Below are 27,682 nucleotides of genomic sequence, written 5' to 3'. Positions count from 1 at the left end.
GAGTGACGTAGCTGCGACCCGCCTTCCTGAAGGCAGCGCCAGTAGTTGACCATGGCGACCGCCGCGGAGCAGTGGGTTCTGGCGGAGATGGTCCAGGCGCTTTACAAGGTGAGCTTGAGCGCTCGAGCGACTCGCGACCACACCGGGCCCTGCGGGGTGCTACGGGTCCTGAGCGAGGCCGGTTGCTCGCGCCCCGACCCCGGCGTCTCCGGCTGGAGGTGCTCGCGGGGAGACTCCGGCGGAGCTGGAACCGAGGGTCTCCTTCGGCGCTGGGAGGGAAACAGGCCGGGGGCGCAGGGGCGAGGGTGCTCTTGACGCTTCCGAGCGGGCACGGGTGGCGAATCGGGGTGGCGAAGCTGTGGTGGGAGAGCTCGGTCCGTCGGCCTCAGGCAACTGGGGTGCTCGGGAGGCGGAGCAGACGGGAGGACCGAACCCAGTGCGGGAGTTTGCTTCTGTCGGCGCGAGGGGTCCCGGAAGCTGAGGGGAGAGGAATATGAAGTCGTCGCCATTCTCCCCCGTGTGTCCACTTTCAGTCCGGTAAACGTGCCCTTCCGGCGTGTTCCTGGACGCGGAGCCTCCGCTCGCGTTCCCGAACGGCCGGCCGCTTCAGGTGCGTTGGGCGGCTCGGCAGCAGAACCGCGGACTGAGAGTGAGCGTTCGCCCCACCGGCGTCCGCGGAGCTCCTCCGCCCGGGCCAGGAGGACTTTCCGCACGTTCTGTCCCCGCGGGGTCTGTGCGGTGGCCGCCCGCCAGCCACTCGGCTAGAAGTGACGGGCCCTTAACTTGGGATTGTGTTTACACAGCCTCATGCGCCTGGTGGCTGTGCGGCGGAGCGGCGCGGCTTCAGTGCGAGGGAGGGCGCCGGGAACGTATGGCGGGAATTCCCGTGCCAGTGCCCTGAATCCCGGGTTTCCTCGGACAGTTCTGTAAAAGCTGGCGTAGCTGCTTGCTGGTGGGGAGACCGCTGTCTTCTCTGCGAGACTTCTCAGAACTATTGAAAAACAGTTGACAGACCAGATGTGATGTACGAGATGGCCAGTGCGATCCGCATTATAGTCACAGAGATAAAAGCCACTGACGTGGACGTTTTAAAAAAGTTTTTAAAAAATGAACAATTTCCTGTTCTGTGCTGCTGCGCCCTTTGTGAGGACTGCACAACTGATCAGGAGTGAGGCGTTCTCTTGGATGTAACATTTCCAGGAAAAGAAGCCACATTTGTGATTTTGATTAATCCACTAGACAATCGGTATTTCCGTTTTTTTTTTTACTATTTCTTTGTAGAGCGAGTTGCTTGCCTACTAGAGTACAAGTGCTGAGAAAACCAAAAGAATGTTTTGTTTTGTTTTTCTTAAAGATTTTATGTATTTACTTGTCAGAGAGAGAGAGCAAGTACAAGCAGGGGGAGCATCAGAGGGAGAAGCAGCCTCCCCACTGAGCAAGGACCCCCCCCCCCCACCGCCACACACACACAGGACCGGATCCCGGGACCCTGGGATCATGACCCAGAGCCAAAAGAAGACGCCCAAGTGACTGAGCCACCCAGATGTCCCAAGAAAACCAAAAAAATATTTAGACTAGAGTCCTTATTCTTAAATGAATTATATTCAAGGGAAATCAGTATATTTAAAAATCTTCTTAAACAGAGATTTCCATTCTTGCTCCCGGTTTTGTTACAGTTAGTGTATAGAATTTGAGGAGTCTTACACCCAAAAGAGAAATAATAGTGTGTGGATGTAACATATGTGTGTAGTTAGAAAATTGTATATTGACTTAAAAGTTAACCTATCATATGTTTGAAATGTCCCATAATAAAACTTTTTAACTGAAAAAGAAAAAAAAAATAAAATAAAAAAAATAAAAGTTAACCTATCAGTTTGTCTGCAGTTTTCCTGTCTCCACATTCTGGGTTTTTGTTTTTAACTGCGGTGAATCATCTTCACTTTCTTTTTGTCTAATGTTTGCACGTAACTTGTATTTACATTTCTAAATACCTCTTTTAAATGGCTTTCCCTGACAGCTTATTGGAGTAGATCACTTTGTAGCTGACTGGGGTTTAGTCACTGTGTGGAATCTTCCACACGCACTTAGTGTGTCTAGTTGTACAAAACACAGAAGGCAGCCCAGGCTTTATCTTAGAAATGTACAGTGGAAAGAAGACCTGGCATGGATAATTTCAGTGAGGTGTCTTTATGCCTGTTGATGTGGAACACACTGTGTACTTTTGGGGAACTGCTGTAAGAAAAAAACCCTGCCATTCCTTTAGGCCTTTATAAAGTCTTTTTCTCTCAGCCGTGTTCCAAGAAGGATTTAAAGAGCCTTATCAGGGATACGGAAAATAGAGTAAGATGTGCAAAACACCAAGAATTGTGGAAACTGAATTTCAGATAACTCTCCTAACTCATCCATGGTTCACTGGGGTGGAAGAAGGCTAGCAAAGCTGTGAAGTGTTGGTTGCTGTCCTTTCCCACCAGTAGAAACGTACGTTATCCGACTGACCTGATAGTTGATATTGTTCCACGTCTTGGGCTTCTACATCCGATTTTATTTTAAGAATTAAATTTCTTTCCTATGGAGGTTTTAAAGCTGTGCTATCAGATTTTTTGTGTGAAGGAGAAATTGCTGACTATTAGAAATGGTGAGAGGAATGAGTAGAAATAAAAGGAGTTTTGAAAATAAATCTTAAGAAGCAATAGGTTTAAGGTAATGGGAGGCAATATATGAGTGCATCACAATTTATGTGCAGATTTTGGAAGTGTTTACTTCATTTCTTTTTCGGTTTTTGACTCATTCTTAGGCTCCTGCTTACCACCTTATTTTGGAAGGCATTCTAATTCTCTGGATAATCAGACTTCTGTTCTCTAAAACATACAGATTACCAGAACGATCTGATCTTACAGTCAAGGTAAGAAATTAAATCTTTTACTACTCACTGTATGATTGCAGTTGGTACACCCTTCCAAAAAATACTTGTGGTGGCTCACCTATATATGTTAAAATATTTTCTGTCATGTGAACAGTCAACGGAAAGGAAATATCAGGGAAGCTGAACGTGGAGAAGCCAGGGGTAAAGTAGCCACCCAGAGGGGCACCCCGCCACAGAACGCTGCACTGTGTTAGGGAAGCAGCAGATTTAGGGACAGATGGTAGGAGGGAAGCCTGGGCAGCGACAACATTTCGATGATCTACGTGCAGAATGACGTGAGCTGCGCAGGAAGAACACCACTGGTTCTGAAACCTAAACAGAATTTTCCCTGGGTTCTTCATGAAGGAAATTCAAAGTAGGAAACAATCCTCCCACTTCCCCACCCCAAACTGAATTTCTCTGTGGTAAGGGACCCAGCCCAAGTCCAAGCCAGGCAAACCTTAGGAAGCAGAAGTGTCTAGGGGACTGTGGCACTGCCCATGTGGCATCCCGTTCACCTGAAGGATGAGGAGGCTTGTGGAAAAGAAGCTTGTCCTCTCACTTCAGTGGGAGCACCTAGGAATGGCACTCCAGTGCAAGAGGGAAGAGCAGTTCTGACCACACCGTGGTTTCCGTCCCTCGGGCCCTTTCCCTGTCCAGCCCCTGTAGTATTGGGCCAGGATGCTCAGAGAGACCCATGACTGTGAGAAAGGTTTTTCCATGAAAATCTCTACAACTCTGGTTCACAAGGCAGCACTGGGTGCAGCATGGAGATGGGGCAGAATTAAGGCAGCAGCGCGGTGATCACTTCCCATGCTGTGCTGACTGGCTGCCTCCCTCCTGATCGTTCATATTCCTTGTAGGACAGTCAGGCAGTGCCCCCCAAAGGACATGAAGCATACGGTTCTTAGGGCAAATATATTTGGGAAACCTGCTTAATGCAGAGTAGGGCATGTCTGATCACATGATTTCACGTAGCCTTTACTAGGCTAGTGGATAGTTGAACCTCTGGAGAGATGCCCTCACCTTGACCACAGATTCTTCCCTCCCCCACCGTTTTGTTCTGACTGCCTTGTGGGATTAGCATGCCATGGAGCACTCTGGATAGCATTACAGTAAGATGGGGCCATCCGGGGCAGAGGTCCTGTCTCAGCTTTTTCCCTTGGCATTTCAGAACTCCTTATGAATGATCAGGTGGCTGGTTTCTAGCTCAGCTTTGTAAGCGGTTCGTCATTCCTGGTATTTTGAATTTTTGTTTATAAAGCTGGCAGTCCACACATACCTATATTTTTTAGAGAATGATTGGACATAACTTTAGAGTCATCCTTTGAAAGCTGAACTTAGCAAGATTTAGTAATCATGGACATCTTACCGGAAAAGGTGTGGAAGAAAAAAACTGTTTTTAAAGCTTAACTTCTGGCAACATAGATGTAGTGTCCTTCGGTTTACAGATCTGCAGTCTCTTGAACACAAGGGGATCCTGTGATGCTTCTGACATCTGGCCCCGGGTCACAGGCAGGCCGTGTGCGTGACATGGCCTCGCGGGCTGCTGTTCAGAAACAGATAAGGAACTTACTGGTTGCTTTTAACGGAAGTGTGGGAACAAAACAGTGACCAGCACCCTGCTGTATTTTGTTTCCTTCTCTCCCATAGGAAAAGGAAGAATTGATTGAAGAGTGGCAGCCAGAACCTCTTGTTCCTCCCATCTCGAAAGACCATCCTGCTCTCAACTACAACGTCGTTTCAGGGTAAAGTGGTTTGCTTCTCAAAGGATGTGTATTTGCTCTCCTGTAGGTATACTCGCCAAAGCATACAGAGGTTTATGTAGTATTTCTAGCAGAAATCAAACTGTGAGAAATCTTGGAAGCTCAGAAACTGTTTTAGTGCCCAATATATGACTCTGTTAAGGATGTACGGACAGTTTTATGGTCCCTAGTTTGGGCATTGCAGTTTGTCCCTTTCTTCCATTAAAAAAACAAAAACCAAAAACCTTGTTTTGTGAAATTATACATGCTCCTGGTAATACTTCAAATAGTGAGACAGAGTTGAAATGAAAGCAGTGCTCCTGCTTTTTCTCATCTTCATTGTTTCTGATTTTAGATCTGTTGTAGGTTACCTTCGTAACCAGATATGAATAGTGTGCTCACACTTCTGCTTGGTGAGGTAGCTATAGACAGCAGCACTTGACTTTGACAGTTCGAGTTCTGAAACTTGACCTTCCTTGTGCTGCCTCTCTCCCTCCTTGTTCCAAGGTCTGATCTGTCTTTGTGTTTAGTTCTTCTGTTGCTTGTCTTTACTTTACCATGTATGCTTTCTTAAATTAAGAAGTATTTTAAGTTTGTAGGAAATATCTGACCCATGTATACCCACCATGCAGGATAAATAGGCATTGACATTTTGCTATCTTTATTTCCAATCTACCTTAAGAAAGAAATAAAACGTTGCAGTTATAGCTAAGAAACGCCTTCCCATCTACCACTTACTCTTCTCACCCACAAAGGACAACCATTTTCATGAAGTTGATGGATGTCTTTCACTTACATTTAAACCTTTTAAAAAAACAATTTCATTTCTTTAGAGAGGGAGAGAGAGAGAGAGAGAGCGTGCCTAAGAACAGAGAGGGACAGAGGGAGACAGAGAACCTTCAACAGGTTCCACGCTGAGCACACAGCATGATGCAGGACTTGAACTCAAGACCCGGCGATCAGGAGCCAAAGTCAAGAGTCGGACACTTGACCAACTGAACCACCCAAGTGTTCCTCTATTTATACTTTTAACGCGTATCCTTGACGCCATGAAATTATTGAGTATTTTGTCTAAAAGTGTGATGCAGCATATTTCTCTGAGTGTGTCCTTCAAGTCCTGCGCTGATGGAAGGGAGGTTTGCATTCTTCACTCCGTGCATTGCTGTGGTCATCCAGAATTTTTATGCGTTCTGAACTCAGACTTACTCATCATCAGTGCTGTGGTTAAGAAGTCCTTCCCTGCCCCCCGAGGTCAAATGTGCCTGTGTCAGTACGGTGGTCAGCTGTCCCAGCATGCATTGACTTGTTCATTGTTTACCTACTGAGTAGAAATTTCCCTTCTTCTGTATAGTGTCTGCCCTTCTAACAGGTCTGTTTCTGGCTTTGTTTCTCCTCTGCCGGCGTGTCTATCTCTCCTGGTGCCAGAACTTCACATAAATAGCACAGTATAAGAATAGGCCTTGACTAGAGCAAGCCCTTCACCTCCTTGTCCTTCCGAACTGCATGGCTCTTTGCAGTTCTGTTCCTCAGTGTGAGCTTGTTTAACTTATCACATTGGACTGACAAATGAGGTCGGGTTGTGACCGGCAGTGCACTGATGTGGATTCGTGGGAAACTACCATGTGCCTGGTGTGTCACTCTGGTCTTTCATGTCCTACAGTAAAGCCGTGTAATTTTCTTCATAAAGACTGCTTGTCTTGGGGCGCCTGGGTGGCTCAGTGGGTTAAAGCCTCTGCCTTCGGCTCAGGTCATGATCTCAGGGTCCTGGGATCGAGTCCTATATCGGGCTCTCTGCTCAGTGGAGAGCCTGCTTCCCTCTCTCTCTCTGCCTGCTTCTCTGCCTATTTGTGATCTCTGTCTGTCAAATAAATAAATGAAATCTGTAGAGGGGCACCTGGGTGGCTCAGTGGGTTAAAGCCTCTGCCTTCGGCTCAGGTCATGATCCCAGGGTCCTGGGATCGAGCCCCACATCGGGCTCTGTGCTCAGCGGGGAGCCTGCTTCTTCCCCTCTCTCTCTGCCTGCCTCTCTGCCTACTTATGATCTCTGTCTGTCAAATAAATAAAATCTTTAAAAAAAAAAAATCTGTAGAAAAAAAATGTAGCTACTTTTCAGTGAACGCACTAGTGCTGTTCATTCAGTACTGGGTTAACACAAGAGTAAGTGAATTTACTTAACTTGGAGAGGTTTTGTCTTTCAATAATAGCCTTATTGACATAATCCTCAGACCATGAAATTCAGTCTTTTAATTCACCACAATTGAGTGGGTTTTAGTATGTTCACAGACTTGTGCAACCATTGCCACTGTCTCATTTCAGAATATTTTTTTTTAAAGATTTTATTTATTTATTTGACAGAGATCACCAGTAGGCAGAGAGGCAGGCAGAGAGAGAGGAGGAAGCAGGCTCCCCGCTGAGCAGAGAGCCCGATGTGGGGCTCCATCCCAGGACCGTGAGATCTTGACCTGAGCCGAAGGCAGAGGCTTAACCCACTGAGCCACCCAGGCGCCCCCAGAATATTTTTATCACCCCAGAAAGAAATGGCACACCCATGCTCACTCACCCCCCACGCCCCCCATTCCCCATCTACTTTCCCCTGACACGTTCTAACCTACTTTTTCTGTGTGTTGGCCTGTTTTGGACTTTAAAGGAATCATGCAGTATGTGGCCCTTTGTGTCTGATTTCTTTCATTTAGCATCACGTTTCCAAGGTTTGTCCATGCCAGAGTAGCTTGTGTCAGTTTTGTGTCTGAATAATACAGCATTTCACTCTGAATATATCCTACTTTGCACATTTATCAGTTGATGGGCATTTAGGGTTGTTTCCATGGTAGTATATGAAAGGAGAAAGATTATATGTGTGCATAAATTCCCATGAATATTTGTGTACATTTTTTATTTAATTTCACTTTTTTAAAAGAGTTTATTAGAGAGAGAGCGTGCATGCACAAGCAGGGGACGGGCAGAGGGAGGCAGAGAAGCAACTCCACACTGAGCAGGAAGCCCAACTGCAGGGGCTTAGTACCAGGACCCCGGGATCAAGACCTGAGCCAAAGGCAGACAGTTAACCAACTGAGTCACCCTGGCGCCTCTATGTACACATTTCCTCTGTGGACATATGTTTTTATTTCTCCTGAATATACACCTGGGAATGAAATTGTCGAGGTTTGTGGGAACTTACTTTGAGGACCCACCAGTCTGTTTTCCAAAGTGGCTGAATCATTTTCCATTCTCACCAGCAATGCATGAGAGTTGTAATTTCTCCCTGTCTTGGCCAACACTGTCTTTCATTGTGACCATCCTGTAGGTGGGGAGTGGTACCCTCCATGGTTGGGATTTGCATTTCCCAATGATTAATGACGCTGAGCATCTTTTCATGCACTGATCAGCCATTTATACGTCTTTTCTGGAGAATAACCTATTTAAGTCATTTGCCCATTTTCTAATTGGGTTATTTGTCTTTTTATCATTGAGTTATAAGAAAACTTTGTATATTTTGGATACCAGTCCCTTATCAAAAATGCGACATGCTGATATTTTTCCCCATTCTGTGGGTTTGTTGCTTCTCTGACAGTGTGCTTTGAAGCACAAATGTTTCTAATTTTAATGAAATCCAGAGTTCTGTTTTGTTCTTTTGTTGCTTGTGCTTTTGTATTGGTTTTACAGTCCTTCCCTGATTCGAGATTATGCAGGTTTCCTTCTTTGTTTCCAGGAGGAGGGCTCGGTGTCCCATTTTTCATCATGTGGATTTGTACTCGATTCCTGTTTTCAGCACGGTGCCATCCCGCAGCTGTCCGTAGGACTTAAAGTTATACTCAGGCTTTTCCAGGGAGGAAGTCTGCTGTCTTTCTGCAGAGTAGGAAGGGGATCTGAGCGAGTGGCTGCTGCTTACCAGATTTCCAGCTGCCCTCGTGCTCACAGGGAACTGTTCCCTGGGGTGAGGGGGGGTCGTTTTCCAGGAGCAGCAGCTGAGCTGCTCACTGCTGGCTCACGTGCAGCTTTCTCTCTGGTCTGTGACTTCTCACATACAACCTGTCCATTTGCCAGGAGTTGTCCCTCCCTGCATCCTGGTCTTAGTAGCATCAGCTAGTTAGACCTTGGAGGCATCTTATGTCCCATTAGAAGGGACCGCAGGCTGACGGGTTTTGTTCATTTTACCAGAGGCCACTGGTAGATCTTCTATTCATAAATAATTCTTAAATACCTGGAATAAGGCTGTTTGATTAGTTCTTATACGTTGCTGGTTTGTTTTGTTAATGTTTGGGATTCTTGACCTGCCTGTTGAAATGTGAGTTTTGTTTCTTCTTTTCCCTTCATTTTGCTGCTCCAGTTCAGGTATCAGATATAATCGGCCTTGCCCTCCTCTTAGTCATCGTGTGGTCGGCATGCTGACAACACTGACTCCGTCTCTGGCCCTCCAGTTTCATGCCCGTGCAGTGACCTCGCCAGGGCTCTGTGGTCTGGGCCCCGTGGAGGTTAACGTATGCCTTGACCGGAAGAGGGGAGGCTTGTTCCGATCTTCCCTGAAGAAGACATCGTAGGTAACTGGTCGGGATCACTGGCCTGCAGAAGGCCCCAGTTTAGATGACTACCCCGTGACCGTGCCCCCATGCCCTGTGCTCCCGAAGAGCCAGGGCAAGGCTCGCCTGGACTGGGCGCAGAGCGGCTGCGCACTCACTGCCCTGCCTGCCTGCCTGCCTCAGCACCCCATCGGTGAGTTACCCCACAGCTCCGTCGGCACGATGGGGGCCGGCTTCAGCTTTCAGTCGTGGAGGGGCTGCTCAGTCTGGAGGATGCGTTACTGACCCTCCACCTCCCTCTAACAGGTCTGCATTGGTCGCACTGTTTGTTGTGTTGAGCCTAGATTTTTAGTCCCAAACTCCCTGTCTTCAGTGAGTTCTTCAAACTGAGTGAGTTTTGGTTATTGTCCGTTAGTAATTGTCCATTTCTTCTTACCGTTTCTGAGTGAATTGACCTGAAGCAGTTTCTCAGGTTGCGTTGACCACATGCCTTTAGGTACAGAGGTGTATGATGGCGCACGTGCAGGGTCGTGTTTCCCCCGCAGGCGGTGTTTGCTCGGGTCTCGCTTCTCACTCAGCTCTGCCAGAGTCTTGTCTTCTGACTCGGTGGAAGCTCCATCTTAGTTTCTCCACGTGCGGCCTTGTGGACACAGGTGCTGACCCTGTCCTCCATTCCACTCTGGTTGGCGCCCCGCACAGGGCAGCGCTGGTGTTTTACACCTTGTCTCCTTTCGTCCTCCCCCCAGACCCCCACTTGGCCGCCCCCTGAAATACTTCCACTGAACTTTCAGTCATTGCTTGATGTCCTGTATGTCTGAATTACTAAAATGATGCCTTTTATTTTTATTATGCATGTATTGTTAACCTTAAAAATAGTTATTTTTACCAATAAAAATGGGTTTATTTGGGAATAAAAATTACAATTTGGGACCAGCAAGTTAGGGCTAAACTGTGGGTAAGTCCAACAGACAAGGGAGAGGAATGTCATTTTCTGAGGGAGGAGGCTGTTGAGAGGTTTTTTTTTTTTTTTTTAAATATTTTATTTATTTATTTGACAGAGAGAGATCACAAGTAGGCAGAGAGGCAGACAGAGAGAGAGAGAGGAGAAAGCAGGCTCCCTGCCAAGCAGAGAGCCCGATGCGGGACTCGATCCCAAGACCCTGAGATCATGACCTGAGCCGAAGGCAGAGGCTTATTAACCCACTGAGCCACCCAGGTGCCCCGAGAGGGGTTATTTTGATGAAAGTTTATTGGAGGTAAGCAAGAGTCCAGGCCTGTGAGGGCTTCTCACTGGCTGAGCTGCAGGGCTGGTGGGTCTCTTGTAGGAGATGCTGTGCCCCACACTCCCGGTTAGGGGCTATAGTTGAAGATTGCTTCCTCTGGGAGGGGCCTGGAATCCCCAGTTCTTCTTGTGACTGGCATTGAACCGTGCTGCTCCCCTTCTAGCCTCCCCTCCAGGCTTCCCCCCCAGCTTCCCCTCCAGCCTCCCCTCCAGCCTCCCCCCTAGCTTCCCCTCCAGCACCCCAAGTCAGCTTCATGCGGTTTCCCAGTGTTAATTGTCACACTACCTTTGGAAATAGATCTTAACGTTTTATGAAGTATGTTTTTAATTTTGTGCTCCAACTTCTTTCTGATTCTTATTTATTCACACTCATTTTTTTAAACATATGTTTGGGCGCCCATTGTGCCCCAGGAATGTGCTGAGCACATACAGTGAATCAAAATTGTAGGTCTTCTGGGGCAGACAAACCAACAGTGAAATAGAATGTTAGCTGGCGTGAAGGGATAATGAAGAGATTTCACTCAGCGCAGACCGGATGGGGAGGGCTGGATGTGCTTCTTGCTCTTTCCTTCCACCTGCTGTGTAGGCCTCCATTGTGTACTTAGCCGCTTTGCTCATGTTGGGTCCCTCAGCTGCGCCCACTCCCCGCTGCCACACAAAATCTGGTGATTACTGGCCCCTTGTGCAGCTGCGTGAGTCTCTGGAGCCAGCAGTAGGTCCTGACACACGCCTGTCTCATTTCCCTGTGGGGCTTCCCTACCTGGTGGTGCACCCATCTCCGCTCCCCTGAGTTGGGATAGGGGGGCCCAGCTTCCCACAGCCCTGCTGGGCAACATTGTTTTATTTTGTATTTTTCTGATTATTTGGGCCTTTGAGTATCATTTCATCTGCTTAGGAGCCGGTGGGGTTTTCCCATTCTGTGAATGCCTCTTCATGTCTTCACCTCTTCTCGCTGCATTCCTGGTGCGTGTCTTGATTAGCCCGAATCCCGTGTGCCTTGTAGACTTTCTTCTGTGGTCCGTTTTCAGTGTAGTGCTCTGTATGTCAGTTTTAAGACACACGTTCGTGTTCTTCCTATCATCAGATATTTGAACCGGGATGAATCTTAGGGATTCTGAGAGTTGTTGTCGGCGGGGCCATCCTTGCCTCTGGCCCTGTAAACTGGTCCTGGCTGCACTTACCGCTGGCTCCTCCGTAGAGCTGTGAGCGCTGCTGGCAGGGAAACCAGGGACCGGCTGGGGAAAGGTCCAGACTCCTCCCAGCCAGTGAGCAGAGGCTGCAGTGACTGAGGCTTGAACCTCCCTCCGTCAAATTCCTGCCTGTGGGTGGTTGCACCTGGCTTTTAGAAGTGTGATTCCATTGGGGGAAAGATGAATTCAGCCCAGGGACAGAGTTCGGCATCAGAATTTGAGGTGTGGGAGATGCTAACCTGTCAGGCAAGCTCGGCAATGATGAGGGAGCACCCTGCCCGACACGAGGCGCTCCTGACAGCCTGGAGGACTCTTGTCGGCGCACCCGTGCGGTCCGTGACTTGGAGGCGTGGAGCAAACAGCCGGGGCTCCGGTGGAGCGGTTAGGGATGTGTTGACGGATTTCTGTTATGTTTTCTCGCTTAGTTGTGCAGATGTAGTGTGACAAAAATCTGTGTCTGAGATACCTAATAGAACTTCTCATTCGGTGTAAACTCGGAAATTGTAAGATCACAAGAAAACATCCTCCTGTTTTATCAGCACAGTTTTCCTTCCTTTAAAAATGGCTGTGGCATCTTCGGTTCGGTGAAGTGTTCAGTAAGTGTTGCCCATCTGTGAGCTTTGTCGGCGGTGTCATCACTGAACCAAATTCTCTCCCTCTCTCTTTATTTTTAAGTAGGCTCCACGCACAGCAGAGCCCAACACAGGGCCTAAGCTCACGACTCTGAGACCAAGACCTTAGCTGAGATCAAGGGTCGGATGCCTAACTGACTGAGCCCCCCAGGATCCCCAACTAAATTCTTAATTTTGACTCTGATTCATCCATTTTGGTCTCACTCTTAGTGTGTGGGAGGACTTGTGCAGAAATTCTCCCCATACTCCCTGGCGTCGCTAGGACATTCCTCCACATTTTCTTTTGTTACCTCTTCCAAAATATCTTCTAGGTTTCTAATATGCCTAGAATTCACCTTTGTGCATGTTTATCCAACTTTATTTTGCTCCATAGAAAAAGAAATGTGTGTGATTTGGCAGTTTGTGGTGCATCTGCCGTCATTCGCCAGGTGTTTATATGCACACAGTTCTCTTGGGCTCTGGAGTCTTTCATTGCTCTAGGGAGCTGCTCTCACACTGCTACCCAACCCATTGTTCGTGCGGTTCTGTAATCCTAGTCTCCTTCTGTTAAAACACTGTCCTCCATGTTTCTAAGTTCACTTTCTAATTACTGACTCTCACTAATAGTGAGGTTGTGGCTTTTGGTTGGGAAGGGTTTTATTTTCCCACCTTCTGTCCTCTGATGCCTTCATTGTGAAACTGTCTTTCTAGCTTGGCTATATTTGCATCTGCGAGAGATCCTGAAGGGTCCCGTTCTCTGGTGTTCAGTGGTAAGGGCCGAGTGTGACATCCCTGCAAAGCTGCACAGAGCACGGGTGGGATCCTTCCGTTTCTGCCCACAGCTGCTCCTTCCCTGCTCCAGGTGCCGACAGGAACTAGGTCCCGGACTCCTACATCATGCTGCCTCCTGACAGCTTATCAGCTGTGCTCAGCGGTTTGGGGTGTACTTTTCCTGGATGGTTTGATTTCTCTGTTAGTGGTTTTGTTTCATTTTGTTTTGTTTTTGCTTATTAGTTTTTGTAGAACAGCCTTGACTTTCCCGGCAGGCTTTACTACAGACTTGTCTCCATAGTGGCTCCGTCTTTTCTCTTTCTGAGCGCCGGCAACTCCATGCCAGCAGGAGCAGGAAACCTAAGAAGGCCACCGAATGACATGGTGGGTTCAGAGTCAGAGCAGGTGGTTGAGAGGAGAAGCCCTTGAGGACATAGGGAAGAAGGAAGGAATATTTAGAGAGCACCTCTTATGGACCAGGCACTTTTAGAGCTGTTCTCCGGAGAGGTGGGTTCTCTCCCGACTTCATGGATGAAGGAGCAGAGACTCACCGGTCGAGGGAGCTTCCCCGAGCTCCAGAAGCCAGGAGGAGCTGGAATGCAGGTGCACCCCATGTTCTTTTCCCAGAGGCCTCCTGCCTTCTGTACAGGTCCACTTACTTCCGGTGGTCATTCTCTTCCTTCCCAGGTTGCCCAGCATCGTCTGTTTCTCTCCTCGAAAACCAGTTCTTTGAACCTGGCCCGAGAGCAGGGTTTTCCGGTCTTCCTGTGGAAGTATCATTAGCAGAGCACTTGTGGTCATCTCAAGAGCCTGTCTGCTGAGACCTGGGCTCCCAGGCTACTGGACACCCTGTTGCTTTATTTCTCCCCGGGGCTAGAGCAGGATCCTTCTTACACAGTATTCCAGCACTAACTGTAGAACTGGGAAACCTAGCCCACTGACTGCTGTTGTCTCTTTCTGTAGTTAATGTGTATTTTCAAACTATTTAACTATAAAGCCAAACCTTTTCTTCCCATTCTTGCTTTTGATTTTGATGTTTTTATATTTCCTTCATTTTTGTCTTATTCCAAATTTTTTCCCAAGGTACTTCATTTCATTTAGCTACTTCTTTCTTAATGAGTTTTAAAATCCAATAAAGGTTTGTCATTTATCTGTGTTGGAATTATAGCTCACTTGTTTGTTGTTGTTTTTTTTTTAAGTACTACAAATTAGCCTGATAATAAAACTAGTGGCTGATTCATAAATACCACTTCCTAATTTTACACTTCAAAAATAATGAGAAGAAGGCGCCTGGGTGGCTCCGTCAGTGAAGCGGCTGACTCTTGATTAAGGCTCAGGTCATGGTTTTAGGGTCATGAGATCAAGCTCTGCATTAGGCTCCGCACTCAGCTCTGAGTCTGCTTGGGATTCTCTCTCTCCCTCTGCCTCTCCCCTGTTCCTGCGTGTGTACTTACACTCTCTCTAGAAATAAATAAATCTGAAATGATTCATCAGTTAGTTTGAGCAGAGAGCTAGGAGACCGGTGTGCAGCCAGGGTAGAGTGACATCAGTTCTGTGTCTCGTGTGGCCCCAGAGTGTTGTGACAGCACGTGCCCTGGAACATGAATATCTGCTCAAATCTACTTCTGTCCTCTTTCCTCAGACCCCCAGCCACAACACTGTGGTGAATGGAAAGAAATGTGTCAACTTTGCCTCCTTTAATTTCCCGAGATTGTTGGATAACGCTCGGGTTAAGGTAAGTAGGTCTTGTGCATAACCGCAGATTTCTTAGAAAACTGGGCAGGAGAGAAGAGACCAACATAGAACATGGGAAGGGGCTCCCTCTGCTGGCCATTGGCCATCGCTCTTTCTTGGCAGAGCTGTGACCTGGGTTCGACAGAGGGTGGGCAGTCAGGGTGTGTGGTGTGGCTTGGGGGCCCTGACATCCAGGGAGCCCTGTGAGCCAGCCCCCAGGTCACAGTCGGAGGTGTGCCTCGGAAATGGCTCTGTGTCCTGGGAGGACAGTGAGCCGTTCGGAGGAAAGACTTCTGCCCAGAAAAGCCAAAAATCATAAAGGCCTTGAGTTAACCATGTTTGGATAATCAGACTAACACCGCTTTTCCATGTTTTAAGTTCTGTCCCTACATGTTCGCATGTATCTGCTCTTCATGTCCAGTCAGAATTGCCACGCTTCTAGGAAAGAAAGGGACATAGTTGGCAGTGGGGCGCCCTGGGAGGAGGGGTAAAGAGTAGGAAATGTCAGTTTTGAACCCTGAAGATAAAGCATTAAGACCTGACTTTTCTCCCACAAAGGCGGCAGCTTTGGCGTCTCTGAAGTATGGCGTGGGGACTTGCGGACCTAGAGGATTCTATGGCACGTTTGGTATGTACCGCTGTCTCCTTCATACTACTCGCCTGTGTCTAACGACGGACTCAGTTTAATTTCAAAACTCCTCGGAAAAGAGATCCGTGATTAACTGTGGCGCTGAGTGGTTGAGTCTGTGTGCGTGAGGGGCCCTGGTCCTCGTGGAGGAAAGGACCTGCTGCCCAGTGCCAGCTCGTCAGCCCGGCGGAGCCTGAGCTGCTCTTGTAGGTGCCCCAAGGACCGTGGCGTGAGGAGACCCGGTTTGTTTCTGTCGTGCTTGCCTGTTGGAAAGGGATAGGTCCTGCTGCAGATGGCCCTGCTCTTCACAGTTATGCAGTTACCGACTTCTTCCCCGTCCCCTTCCTCCAGTGCCGAACCTACCGTCCATGTGCTTGTCCGCGAGGGTGCAGCCGAGGGCCGGTGTGAAGGAGCAGGCTGTGCGGCTGCAGTAGCCCTTGAAGCAGGCATGGGGTGTTGCACATGGCTCTGCCCACCTTCTGCTGGGGAGCCCAGAACCTGGCTCCAGCCTTGCTGTGAGTGGACTGGGGTTGGCTCCAGCTGGGCAACCACCTCCTAGGGGAAGGGAGACAGGACAGATGGGGTGGGAGGTGGTGAAGGATTGATGATGTGGCTCTTCCTGGAATGAAGAGGGTCATTGACGACCACCTGTGTCTTAGGATGAGTGTGGTTCCAAACACGACGAAGTCCCCAACTCAGAGTCCTCAGGGAAAATGTTGTTAAATGATTGTTCACGTGAATATTGTGGGGGACGTAACGTTCTGGCCTCCACATGGCAGCATGTGGGGAAAATAGAGCCTGGGAAATCTCTTCTGTCTTCTGTCCAAGTTTCCATGTCTAAGCCTGTGTGTGTGTGTTTTTGTCTTAAACAGTGAAGGTGTTTTTATGGATGGGAGAACCTTTCTTTATTCCCTAGCTAGCTTAGTATTAAATTATTGGTATTGGAAACAGACAACAGAGTAGGTGTCCCAATATTTTAAGTTGGGGTGGGTCTGAAATATCTTGTGTTCCAGCATCCCACCATTCAGAAGTGGTGTAGAAAGCTCAGAGAGGTTACGTGACTTCCTCACAGTCACACAGCTCATTAATTTCAGCCTTATAACGAGGAGCCAAGTACTCTAATGCCAGCCCTGATGGCAGGACCAAAGACTTACAGAGCGCCGGTCAGTTCGCCTCTTTAGTGCAGACACGGGTTGTCTGCTTGGTTGTTACTGGTAAGGAATTACTTCCTGGATAAGTAGTATTAGAGAGCTAGGCAAGACAATTTTTATGGGTTGTTTGTTGTAATCTGATCAACAAGAATTTCTATAATTTGCTTGCCTGGGGTTAAAAAAAAAAAATTACTTTCTTGAAAGCATTTCTTTCTAGGGAATTTTATTTTCATGTATGACCTTGGCTTCTGCTTGGGAGTTAATTTGAGAAAATAGCAGATTTATTGCTGAATCAAGTCATGAAAAAGAAAGGTTTGAACTCTTTGAAACCAGTTTTCCCAGAGTTGGTAAAAATAGCCCAGTCAGCTTTGTGTGTGGCTCCCCCGGATTGAAGTATGCAGTAGCGGCTTGTCGTGTGCTTCCAGATGCGGGATCTTTAGTTCATGGTTTCTTTTCTTTTCTTTTTTTTTTTTTTTTTTCAGATTTTTATTTATTCTTTTGACAGTGAGAGACCGCAAGAGGGGGAACATAAGCAGGGGGAGCGGGAGAGGGAGAAGCAGACTTCCCGCCGAGTAGGGAGCCCGATGAGGGGCTCAGTCCCAGGACTCTGGGATCATGACCTGAACCGAAGGCAGACGCTTAACGACTGAGCCACACAGGTGCCCCAAGTTCATGATTTCTAAGTATTTTTGATTGAATAATTCAGCCCATGATGTGAGCTTTGGAAGGTTCACAGAGAGTGAAAGTTGTCTCCTCCCCCACCGTTATCGCAGCCAGCCCCCCCACCCCCGCCCCCACAAAAGGCAGCTACTAAGGAACTACTACTCTGAGTAGTTCCTTATTAATTCCTCCAGGGACGTTTTTTAGCAAATGCAAACTACTTCCCGTACATACGTTTTCCCATTATTTTTACAAAAATGGCAGCATAGCCTGCATGTATTCTGTACCTTGCTGTTGGAGTGAGTTTGAAATTTAAATTGGGTTTGGATTTTTAGGGGTCCTAAGCAGACTCCTTGCTGAGCACAGACCCTGACGCGGGACTCCGTCTCACAACCCTGAGTTCATGACCTGAGCCGAAATCAGAAGCTGGATACTCAACCAACTGAGCCACCCAGGGCCCCCCCCCCCGCCCAAAAGTTATTTTTTTAATGTCCTCTTTTTTTTCCCCTGGGAGTAACACATTCAGGCATCCACTTTCAAAGATGAAGAGACTTCTTTGTTTAGCTCTTTTTTCAGCTTTTCAAAAATGAATGTAAATCACTAGTAAAAATCAATTTCTTTATTAAAATGTTTTCTTTTTTATTATTTCATAGTAACGTATTAGATGACATTAGATGATCAATACAGAAAAAAAAAGTCAAATGATGGTTGAGTTAAAATTCGTCTAGTTTCTTGGGCTGAATGTTCTGCCTTTGGCAAGTAGAACTCCTCAAGGTCTCTGGTCATCTTGTCAGGACCATGTGGTTAGGAGTTTTCCAGCTTCTTATTTTATTGTCAGAGCGTGTGTTTGAGAACGGCACGAGAGGAATTTGTCAGGCCCTAGAGAGGACTTTCCTCTAGGGCTCCGCTGCGTGCTTGGACAATTTCTCTTTTTCAGCTTCTCGGTTTTCCTTGAATACGTTCAGATCTCTTTTACTGGAGGTTATCACTGGTTTCCCAGTATCTGCTTTGCATACACAGTGCCTGCTTGACTCTTTGTTTTTAAACTAAGTCAAAATACAGTCAGTGGCAGGATTTCATGGTGAAGGATAGTGGCATTTAATTGTGTTCAGGAGCCATTAGTGAACAAGTAAATTGTTCAGTTTATTTTTCAGAATATATTCTTTCTTTAATTCAGAGCAGTCAACTGAGTCATGCCTGCGTGTTTTATTAGGAGGAACATTTGGTCATAACGTTCCTAGACCTGCCACTTCTTTATACTAACTGGTCACAGGGTTGCTTTTGCAGGATAGGTGGGGATGCTCCTTGTTTGCACAGCTTAGAACGTTTTGGCAAGAATCACATAAGATGCTGCACGGAAAAACGTTTTGGAAAACACTCAGCCCTATATTTATGTTCTAATGAATGCATAAGTGTATTATTTGTACTTTTAAGAAAAGTTGTCCTTGTCTCCAGGGATAGGAAAAAAAATAACAGTATGTAACACAAAATATAGAAGCCTTAAGAAAAAATGTAGTTGGTTGTTTCTAAACTGTTCTGAAGTTGACTATTTTGTAGTCTTTCCTTTGGAAGACAACCAAGAAAGCTGAAATGCCTCTTAGCAGAATAAAAGAGGAGATATATAAAAGGGAAGGCAGGGGGCACCTGGGTGGCTAGTGAGTTTAAGCCACTGCCTTCGGCTCGGGTCATGATCTCAGGGTCCTGGGATCGAGCCCCACATCAGGCTCTCTGCTCAACAGGGAGCCTGCTTCCCCCGCCTCTCTGCCTACTTGTGAGCTCTCTCTCTCTGTCAAATAAATAAATAAAATTAAAAAAAAATAATAAAAGGGAAGGCAGATGGAAAAATTACTATAATATGAGGTTCTTAAATACGGGGGTTTGGGGACGCCTGGGTGGCTCAGTTGGTTAAGCAGCTGCCTTCGGCTCAGGTCATGATCCCAGCGTCCTGGGATCGAGTCCCACATCGGGCTCCTTGCTCATCGGGGAGCCTGCTTCTCCCTCTGCCTCTGCCTGCCATTCTGTCTGCCTGTGCTTGCTCTCTCTCCCTCTCTCTCTCTGACAAATAAATAAAAAAAAAAAAATACGGGGGTTTGGACAACTTAATTAGAAAATGGTGTAACTGTGTTTTTCCTTTTAAAAGAAAGCCTTTTATCCTACAAATATTGATTTACCTGTACAAACACTTAAATGGTGTATTGGTTTTTCCATGTCAGGTGTTACTGTGAGTGTTCCATGGGCATTGACTCATGGTTCTGGTAACAGTCCTTTGAGGCCGGTCTGACTGTTACCTCTTTGACAGAGGAAGAACCTGAGAGGCACGGAGCTGTTTCAGGCCTGCCCTGGTCCACACCCGGTGAGGCTGGGGGCCAGATCTGGAACCCCCTGTGATGACTGCCGTGGCCAGGCCCTGCCTTGGGTGCCAGACATCCTGTACCGGCCTCAAATCCCTTCTGTTAGGTTCTGGTTAGGGAACGGGTGCAAGAAAGGGCAGCGAGTGCTGGGAGGGACACAGAGCTTTCTGGGCACCTCCCTCCGTGGCCTCTGTCCTGCTGTGTGTTCCTAGCAGTGACTCTGAGGGTGTAGTGCTCTACCTGCACTCTGTGCAAATCCGTGGAACAGTCGGTGGAACGGTTTGTCTGCGCAGAAGACCGAAATCAGAAGCAGGAGAGCACGGCCTGTAGCTGTCACACATCGGAAGTCAGGCGCGCAGCGCACCCACCTGTCACAAACCTGCTCTGCAAGGCTGCCATCAGCTAAAGCCCAGTGTCTTCAGGTACGAGGAGAAAGAGGCCAGTCTTTGTTAGACTTTTGGGAAAGGCAAGAATCGGTAAGTCATTGACTTACTGTAGATTCTTCTTAACCACTTTTTGGCAGTGATGTAAAAGCAATTGTGAGTATGTATGACGGTGGGAATGTTTCTAACATGTAGTTTTCGTCCACTGCGTAGCTAATGCTAAAGCCCTGAAATTAAGCCAAGTTGTTTGACTTTCTCATCCCTCATCAGTGAAAAAATGAGTCATGTAAAGCGGAGTCTACAGAATGATTTAAAATCTTTGTATTTAGCAAAAATAGTGCGAGTCCATAGCAGGTGTTTTGTTTTTGAAATGGAGATACTGGATGAGAGCAGTTCTGGGGCTCGTCTGCTAACTAAATCATGGAGATTTGGGGTAGATAGTCCTGATTTAGAGGCCACATTGTCATGTGCAGAGGGGGACTTGCCCTCATTCTGATCAGAAATAGGGGTGACGGGGGCTTGCCTGTAAGCATGGTGCAGAGAGCACTCTGAGGAGGAGGCAGGAGCTCCTTACTCAGTGTGGGGGATGCCTGGTTCTCTAGCATGTGGCTGCTTCCCTTGTTCTCGTCCGATTTTCCCCGAAACCTTTCACTGGCAGCACGTGGCAGAGGACGGGCCATCAGGGTCAGGGTCATGTTCTGTGTGTTGGTGATGTCACAGGTCTGATGCTCAAGACCTAAGTACCTGTTTGATACCATTCGGATCACATGGGATACAGTCATTGACTTCATTACTGTAAAGTCCCACACTTAGCTAATGTTGATGTCATCTGTGCAGTGACCGTGACCTCTCAGGAATGGAAGTCAAACGGCACTTCATGTGCTTTTCGTAATACGCTATGTTGGTGTACATTTTAACTGCCAACAGGAAGAGGCGTGTTTGGTCTTTCATGTACACATGTCTTGGAGGAATTGTGAAAATGAACTATTTATCCCATTCCAATCAGGTTATAATAAAAGAATGGACTTTTTAAAAATATATATATATATTTTTTTTATAAATTAGAGGGTTTTTTTTTTTAAGATTTTATTTTATTTATTTGACAGACAGAGATCACAAGTAGACAGAGAGGCAGGCAGAGAGAGAGGAAGGGAAGCAGGCTCCCTGCTTCACAGAGAGCCCAATGTGGGGCTGGATCCCAGGACCCTGGGATCATGACCTGAGCCGAAGGCAGAGGCTTTAACCCGCTGAGCCACCCAGGTGCCCCTTAAAAATATATTTTAAAAAGTGTTTAGATGAGGGAAGTCCAGTAATGTTCTCAGTTCATTTGTTAATCAGACGTGCAGTGGCTTTCAGGTAACGCCAGGTAGTCTGGTAAGCATAGGGTCAGGGAGGGGGACTGGGTTTGTGCCACCTGACAGAGGGGCACGACTGAAAGGCAGGAAACAGCTGGAAGAGACAAGGGGCCAGGTCACGCCTGCGGCCTACCTGCCTGAAGCACCTCTGTCCCTCTACTCTCAGACACGTGCACCGTGTCTCCTGACCGGAGACTGAATGCGCTTGCTCGTGAATGGAGGGCGCAGGTGGGAACTCGCCGCCGAGTGGCAGACGGCCGTAGGCAGGTGCCCTGAGCCAAACCCCAGTTCGATGGCAAGAGACCTGCAGTGAGGAGCGGGAAAACTGAGCAGCAATACCCAGCAAGTAAGCTAGAGCTCGCTTCAGGCGTCTGCTTCCCTGAACCTTGACAGGGAGTGTGGCAGAACTCTGATTGTTGTCCAGGCGTGGGTCCTGCTATAGTGAAAAGAGCTAGAGGAAGTTTTAAAAGTCCTCTTCTCTCCTGGGTAATGCCTCGTTTTAGGACCACTTCGAAGTTTTCAGGTTCAAAGCTCGTCCGTGCACTGTTTATTCTAGTCACCGCAGGGGCGTGTAGCCTGCCTGCTGGGGAGTGTAGCCCAGTGCCTGAGACTGGGAAGGTGAGCGGCAGTGAGCAGCCACGATAGGTGGTCCCAGGTTAACGGGCACAGTCCGTTCCTGCTGTTACACCAGCGTTCTTCACAAGCAGCTTTTGTAAATGACTGCATTTCTCTTTGTTCCACACATCCGAAGTCCCTGTACGCTCATGTGGAGAGTCGGACGGGAGAGCGATTGCCGTGGCGCTGGAGCAGGTGCACGCTGCGTGCCGGCGCCACTGTCATCTGCAGGGCGCAGGCTCTCCTATTCATCTTTTCTTTTCCTTTTAAAGTTGGTTTCCAGCTGTCTTAATGTCTGGTGTGGTACCTTCTGCTAAATGGGAAAAGGCTTTAATACCGAGTCACACGTTAGTAAAGCCTCCATGGGGTTGGTTGTGGGAAGTCAAAACAGGTGAAGTCGCTGGGCCTTGTGTCGCTGAGCTAGCGTGGCAGAGAAGCAAGAGCCAGGATTGGAGCGGCCCCACTAATACCTTGTAGGGGCAGAGGAGTAGCTGATGCCATTCACAGGCTTGGGGAATCGTTTCGGCTGAGAGTCATCTCAGTAGATCTCATATAATTTACAACTCAAAGACGGTTTCATTTTGGTCATAAAGTGACAGTATTACTAACTAAACTGCTTATGTTATTTTCTTTATTCTGTACTTAAAGAGAAAGAATTAGAAGATGTTTTAACCACTTAACATCTTATTGTAGATGTGCACTTGGATTTGGAAGACCACCTGGCAAAATTCATGAAGACAGAAGAAGCCATCATCTGCTCCTACGGGTTTGCCACCATAGCCAGTACAATCCCCGCTTACTCCAAGAGAGGCGACATTATGTTTGTGTGTGTAACTTTACCTGTGTTGCCAGTCAGAGTTCCTCTGGAGATAATGGTGATCTTCCTGGAGAATTCCTTTGTTAGAGGTTATCTGCCTTAGGTAATACTGACTTTCTGTTTAAAGAGGAATTTCCACGAAGTAATTGGTGCGGCATTGATGAGACCATCACTATAAGGATGCCGAAAGCATCTTTTTTAATTGATTGGTTTTATTTACTGATGTCGGGAAAGCCAAACTTACTTCCCTCTGTAGCTCTGTGGCAGTGTAGTGTCCTTGAAGGTCCATGGTCGCCGCCCAAGCAGTCGCTCAGCGGAGTCCTCCATTGCCCACCACCCCGCCCCGAGTCCTGCTCTCTGCTGACCTTGCTTCATGGCTTGCTAGGATCATAGAAGCCACGAGCAAATCTGCACTCAAGCACACGTGCCCTGGCTGTGTGGCATCTCCACTTTTGTGAAGAGTAAGAGCGGAGAGCAGTGGGCTGGGGCTGGCCCAGCTGGGCAGCCAGCTGCTCCCACTGTGGACACCACCCTCTAGCCCAAGCCTCTGCTGTCCTTTGAGTGGATCATTAAGTGACTTTGAATTTTAGGTCTCAGATTTACTTTTGTTTCCTCTTTTCCTTTTTAACACCATAGCCAGAATAATCTTTTTAAAAAATGCTCATCTGATTATGTCATGCTTAAGAGCTTCCATCGTTCCTGAAATAAAGATCCAAGTTCTTATTACAGTCTTCTGCATTCTAGACTACCTTTCCAGGCTCATTTTGTCCCCTTTTCCTTCAGGTGCTCGTGCTGTAGACTCATTGGCCCTATATGCTAGTTTCCTCTCGCTTTTGGGCCTTTGAACACACCAGTCCCTGTGCCTAGAATAGTCTTCCCCCCCTCCTTGATCCTGGCTCGTTCTGCTCACCCACACGGTAGTGCTTCTACAGGGCCACCCTCCCTCACCTCACGGACCAAGCTGAGACCCCTGCTACATGCAGGGAAAGTCTCACAGCCGGAGGGGTTTGGTCTCCTTGGGAACCCAAGATCACACGGGTGCTCACACTGCCTGTCACAGTCCCCTGCTTGTCAGGCCTCCCACGTGCACGTGTGCACACACATGCACACGGCCCCACTGTCCCCTGCTCGTCCCGCCTCACGCTTGCTGGGCTCTGCTTCTGTGGCACTTCCGTCGGTCCTTCCTAGTTCATTGCCTGGGAGCGCATTTCCGCTCAGTTGTGCTCAGAAAACACCAGCTCGGTCAATAAATGAACAGAGACTGGCACTTAGAAGAGGGGTCTGAGCGCCAAGGCTCAGAGCCCAGCTTCCCATGGCCCCCGCACCGGCCTCTCGCCTCTCCCCGGTGGGCTCCTGCCGGTGCAGCAAGCTCGGGTACACGCCACAGCGTCGGCCCCGTTGGGCTTCGTGGGGCCAGGGCTGGAGGTGTGCAGCCCGTCCTGCCCCTCCATCCCCCAGCAGCCCGGAGCGCCAGCACGTGGCTGCGCAGAGCTCGTGTGCATCCTCGTCAGGTCCCGAGTGTGGGATTGCGTTTTCTGTGGTACCGGCCGGGAGGCCTGGGCTGCGCTTGCTTCCAATTGCTGTGCTCTGACACATCACTTTAAACGTTCCTCCCAGAACTCATCCAGAGGTGGGAGCACTAGAGGTGATGCTGGTGTTTAGTAAATTATTGGATGAATTCATTAGGTCTGGACAGTTATGCGCAGGGCTTAGTCTCTGACTTTCAGTAAATGGTGGGAGAGCTTTGCCAGCAGTAATCTCGGTGGAGTGCTTGCTCACGTGCTAGGTCTGTCCCTGTTCACGACAAATAATACGGAGATTCTGTGGGCTCTTTGCCCTGTCTCCGCCAGTGCTTGCTTCATAGCTGGGTTATGGACACGGATGAAGTCAAGATCCAGAACATTTCCGTCGCCACAAGGATCCCTCACGTTGCACCACAAGGATCCCTCACGTTGCCATATCCGTGGTCCTCCCGCTCTGCCTACTCCTTATCCCCTGGCAGCCACCTCCAGTCTCCCTTTTTGTAATGTTGTCATTTCAAGATTGTTAATACAAGTGTGGTCGTACACTAAATAGTGTTTGGGGAGTCGCTTATTCCCTCAGCATTAATTCTCTGGAGGTCCACCCATGTTGTATGGATCGTGAATTCATTCCTTGTGATTACTGAGTCGTACGTACTTCACGGTCTGGAAGCAACACAGTTGGTTGAACCACTCACCGATGGAGAATGTCTGAGCTCTTTCCTGATTGGGGCTAGAACAAAGAAGGCTGCTGTGAGCATTTATGCACAGGTTTTCTCTAAAGCTAGGTTTTCATTTCTGTAGGTGTAGGCCAAGGAGTGCGGCTGCTGGGTTACATAGCATTGCATAGTTGTTTAAGAAATTGCCTGTTTTCCAGAGCGGCTGTACCATTTTGCATTCCCATAAGTAGTATTTAAGTAATGTAGTTTCTCGACATCCTCAGAAGCATTTGGTATTGTCATTTTTTTTTTTTTTTAAATTTTAGCCATTCTGATAAGCGTATAGAGAGATTTTATTGTAATTTTAATTTATATTCCCCTGATGGCTAATGATGTTTGCATTTTTTGGACTTTGATCTTGACATTAGGCGACTCGTCCATAAAATCCCCTGGGATTCCTTCTTATGTTTTCTGGAGAAATAGTATAAAATTAATGTTAATTCCTTAAATGTTTGGTAGATTTCTCCAGTAAAGCCAACCAGGCCTGGAGATTTTTTTTTTTTTTTTAAAGATTTTATTTATTTATTTGACAGAGATCACAAGTAGACAGAGAGGCAGGCAGAGAGAGAGGAGGAAGCAGGCTCCCCGCCGAGCAGAGAGCCTGATGTAGGGCTCGATCCCAGGATCCTGGGATCATGACCTGAGCCGAAGGCGGAGGCTTTAACCCGCTGAGCCACCCAGGCGCCCCGAGATTTATTTTTTGAAAGAATTTTAATTCTGAATTCAATTTCCTTAGTACTTAAAAGGCTGGTCAGATTGTCAGTGTCATATTGATGAGTTAAGATGGTTTGTGTTTTTTTTCAAGGAATTCGTTCTTCTCAGTTGTGAAACTTAGGTTGTGTTCTTTATAATATTTCCTTTTTCTTCTAAACGTTTGCAGAACCTGAAGTGATAACACGTTTCATTCCTGTCTGGTATTCTCTCTCCTCTCTCTGTAGTCAGTTTTGCTCCAGTTATTCAATTTTATTTATCTTTGCAAAGAATCAGCTGGTTGTTTCAATGATTGTTCTCCATTATATTTTTGTTTTCAATTCTATCACTTTCTGCTATTGTTTCCTGCCTTCTGCTCTTTTTGGCTTCTTTTTGCTCTTCTTTTTCTAGATTCTTTAGTTGGGAATTTTGATTATTGATTTGAGACTTTTCCTTTTTTCTTATGTGTTAGTGCTGTGCACTACTTACGTGCTCCTCTAGCCTTGTCCCACATACGTTGGTCTATTTTCATTTAGTTTGGTATATTTTATTGTCGTTTAGACTCTCTTTGACCCACAAATTATTTAGAAGTGTGTTTAATTTCCAAGTTTTGGGAGATTTTAAATTTGTTGCAGTTTGTGTCATGGCTCATGATGTAGTCTATGTGAGAATATGTTCCCTGGTCACTTAAAGAAGAGTATATGGCCATTGCTCAGTGATGTGTTTCATAAGTGACACTTAGATCTTCTTAGTTTATGGTGGTGTTGAGGTCTGGACAGTCACTATCAATGGGTCTTGTAACTACCTGATCTGTTAAAAACTTTGTGCACTTTCTCATTTCCCAAGATTCCTACATTGAGTATTTTTTAAGTCGTAATAAAAATACTTCATTCTGGAAAGGTTGGGGGAGGCTTGCCTCTCTTCCTGTCCTCCCCCATGACTCCCAGCAAACCCATGGCGTTTGGGTCTGAGTCAAGAGTGGAGTGAAGGTGGTCGAGCCAACTCAGGGGCATGTATTCCGCATGCTCTGAGTGTTATAGCCATGGGTTCTGGCATGTCCCTCGTTAGAAGCTTAGAGGCAAGAAACCTTTGCAGAGGAAGATGTTCCCAGTTCTACCCAAGGATCTCAGTATTTTTCAACCTTGCACGCCTGAATCATCTACAAATTCCCCAGGGTGGGTGGCTTATTATTAGTGACCTGCCAACAGCGGGGTGCAGGAAGGTTCTGTGTTGTCTGAAGTAGCCCTCCGCCACTGCCTCAGACATGCCTGGATGAGGTCATGGTTTGAATTTTACTTGACCTGGTGGTTAGGAAGGATTTTATCTGCTGTTTGGTAGGTGAAGGAGAACAGGGTTTGTCTTTTCAACTTTTTATTATGGAAAATCTCGGGTATACTCAAAGGAAATACAGTAGTATAAGAAGCCTCGTGCCCTTCTCCCAACCTTTTATCAACATTCTGCCCTTCTTGTATCATCAGAGCCTCTGTCAAACTCCCGCCCCATCTGTGATGATTGCCATCATCATTGTAGCTCTGTTTTAGGCAAACCTGGTAGATGTTGAAGTGAAAAAATCCTGGCCATACATTTTGACCAGTGGATAATCCAGGTATCATGGCCCCATTGTGACTTAAAATGTGCCCATCTCCCCACAAATTTCCCTTGGGCTATCTCAGTCATTCTGGGTTTGGGGAGTTTTGTTTGTGCTTCGGCATTCTCAGAGCACCTAAATTGCGTGTGTGCATGCATGTGTGCAGTCACCTCATGGATTGAGTGAACTGGAAAACATGAGAAAAGACAGCACTATTGTCTCAAAATAACAGGGCATAAAACCTTGAACTTGAAACTCACCTGGACTGTCTATTGGTTTACTTATTCAGATGAATAGATTTTGTCGGGTGGAGTGCTAGGAAGCATCTAACAGATTCTGCATTTGGAGTTACTGAGATTTAAAATGTCTTTTTTTTGTCTTCCTTTTAAAGATTCCTCGCATGGCTCGGGTCACTCGACATTTCATCGTCATGGAAGGGCTATATATGAACAC

General features: G+C 47.2%; 1 protein-coding gene across 1 annotated transcript; it reads left to right on the top strand.

Annotated features, from left to right (window-relative positions):
- The first annotated feature begins 51 nt into the window (after positions 1 to 51).
- On the top strand, positions 52 to 27,682 carry LOC111159708 (serine palmitoyltransferase 1-like). Its single transcript, XM_022522267.1, has 8 exons — positions 52 to 108; positions 2,795 to 2,902; positions 4,556 to 4,650; positions 11,033 to 11,041; positions 14,669 to 14,753; positions 15,311 to 15,380; positions 22,589 to 22,815; positions 27,621 to 27,682. The coding sequence occupies exons 1-7, from the start codon at positions 52 to 54 to the stop codon at positions 22,813 to 22,815; spliced, it is 651 nt and encodes a 216-aa protein (XP_022377975.1). The 3' UTR covers positions 27,621 to 27,682.

Source organism: Enhydra lutris, unplaced genomic scaffold (assembly GCF_002288905.1).
Source record: "Enhydra lutris kenyoni isolate GAN:26980312 unplaced genomic scaffold, ASM228890v2 scaffoldscaffold69, whole genome shotgun sequence".
NCBI lineage: Eukaryota > Metazoa > Chordata > Mammalia > Carnivora > Mustelidae > Enhydra > Enhydra lutris.
Note: the sequence above shows the minus strand (reverse complement) of the source record. Positions and strands in the feature narration are given on the sequence as shown.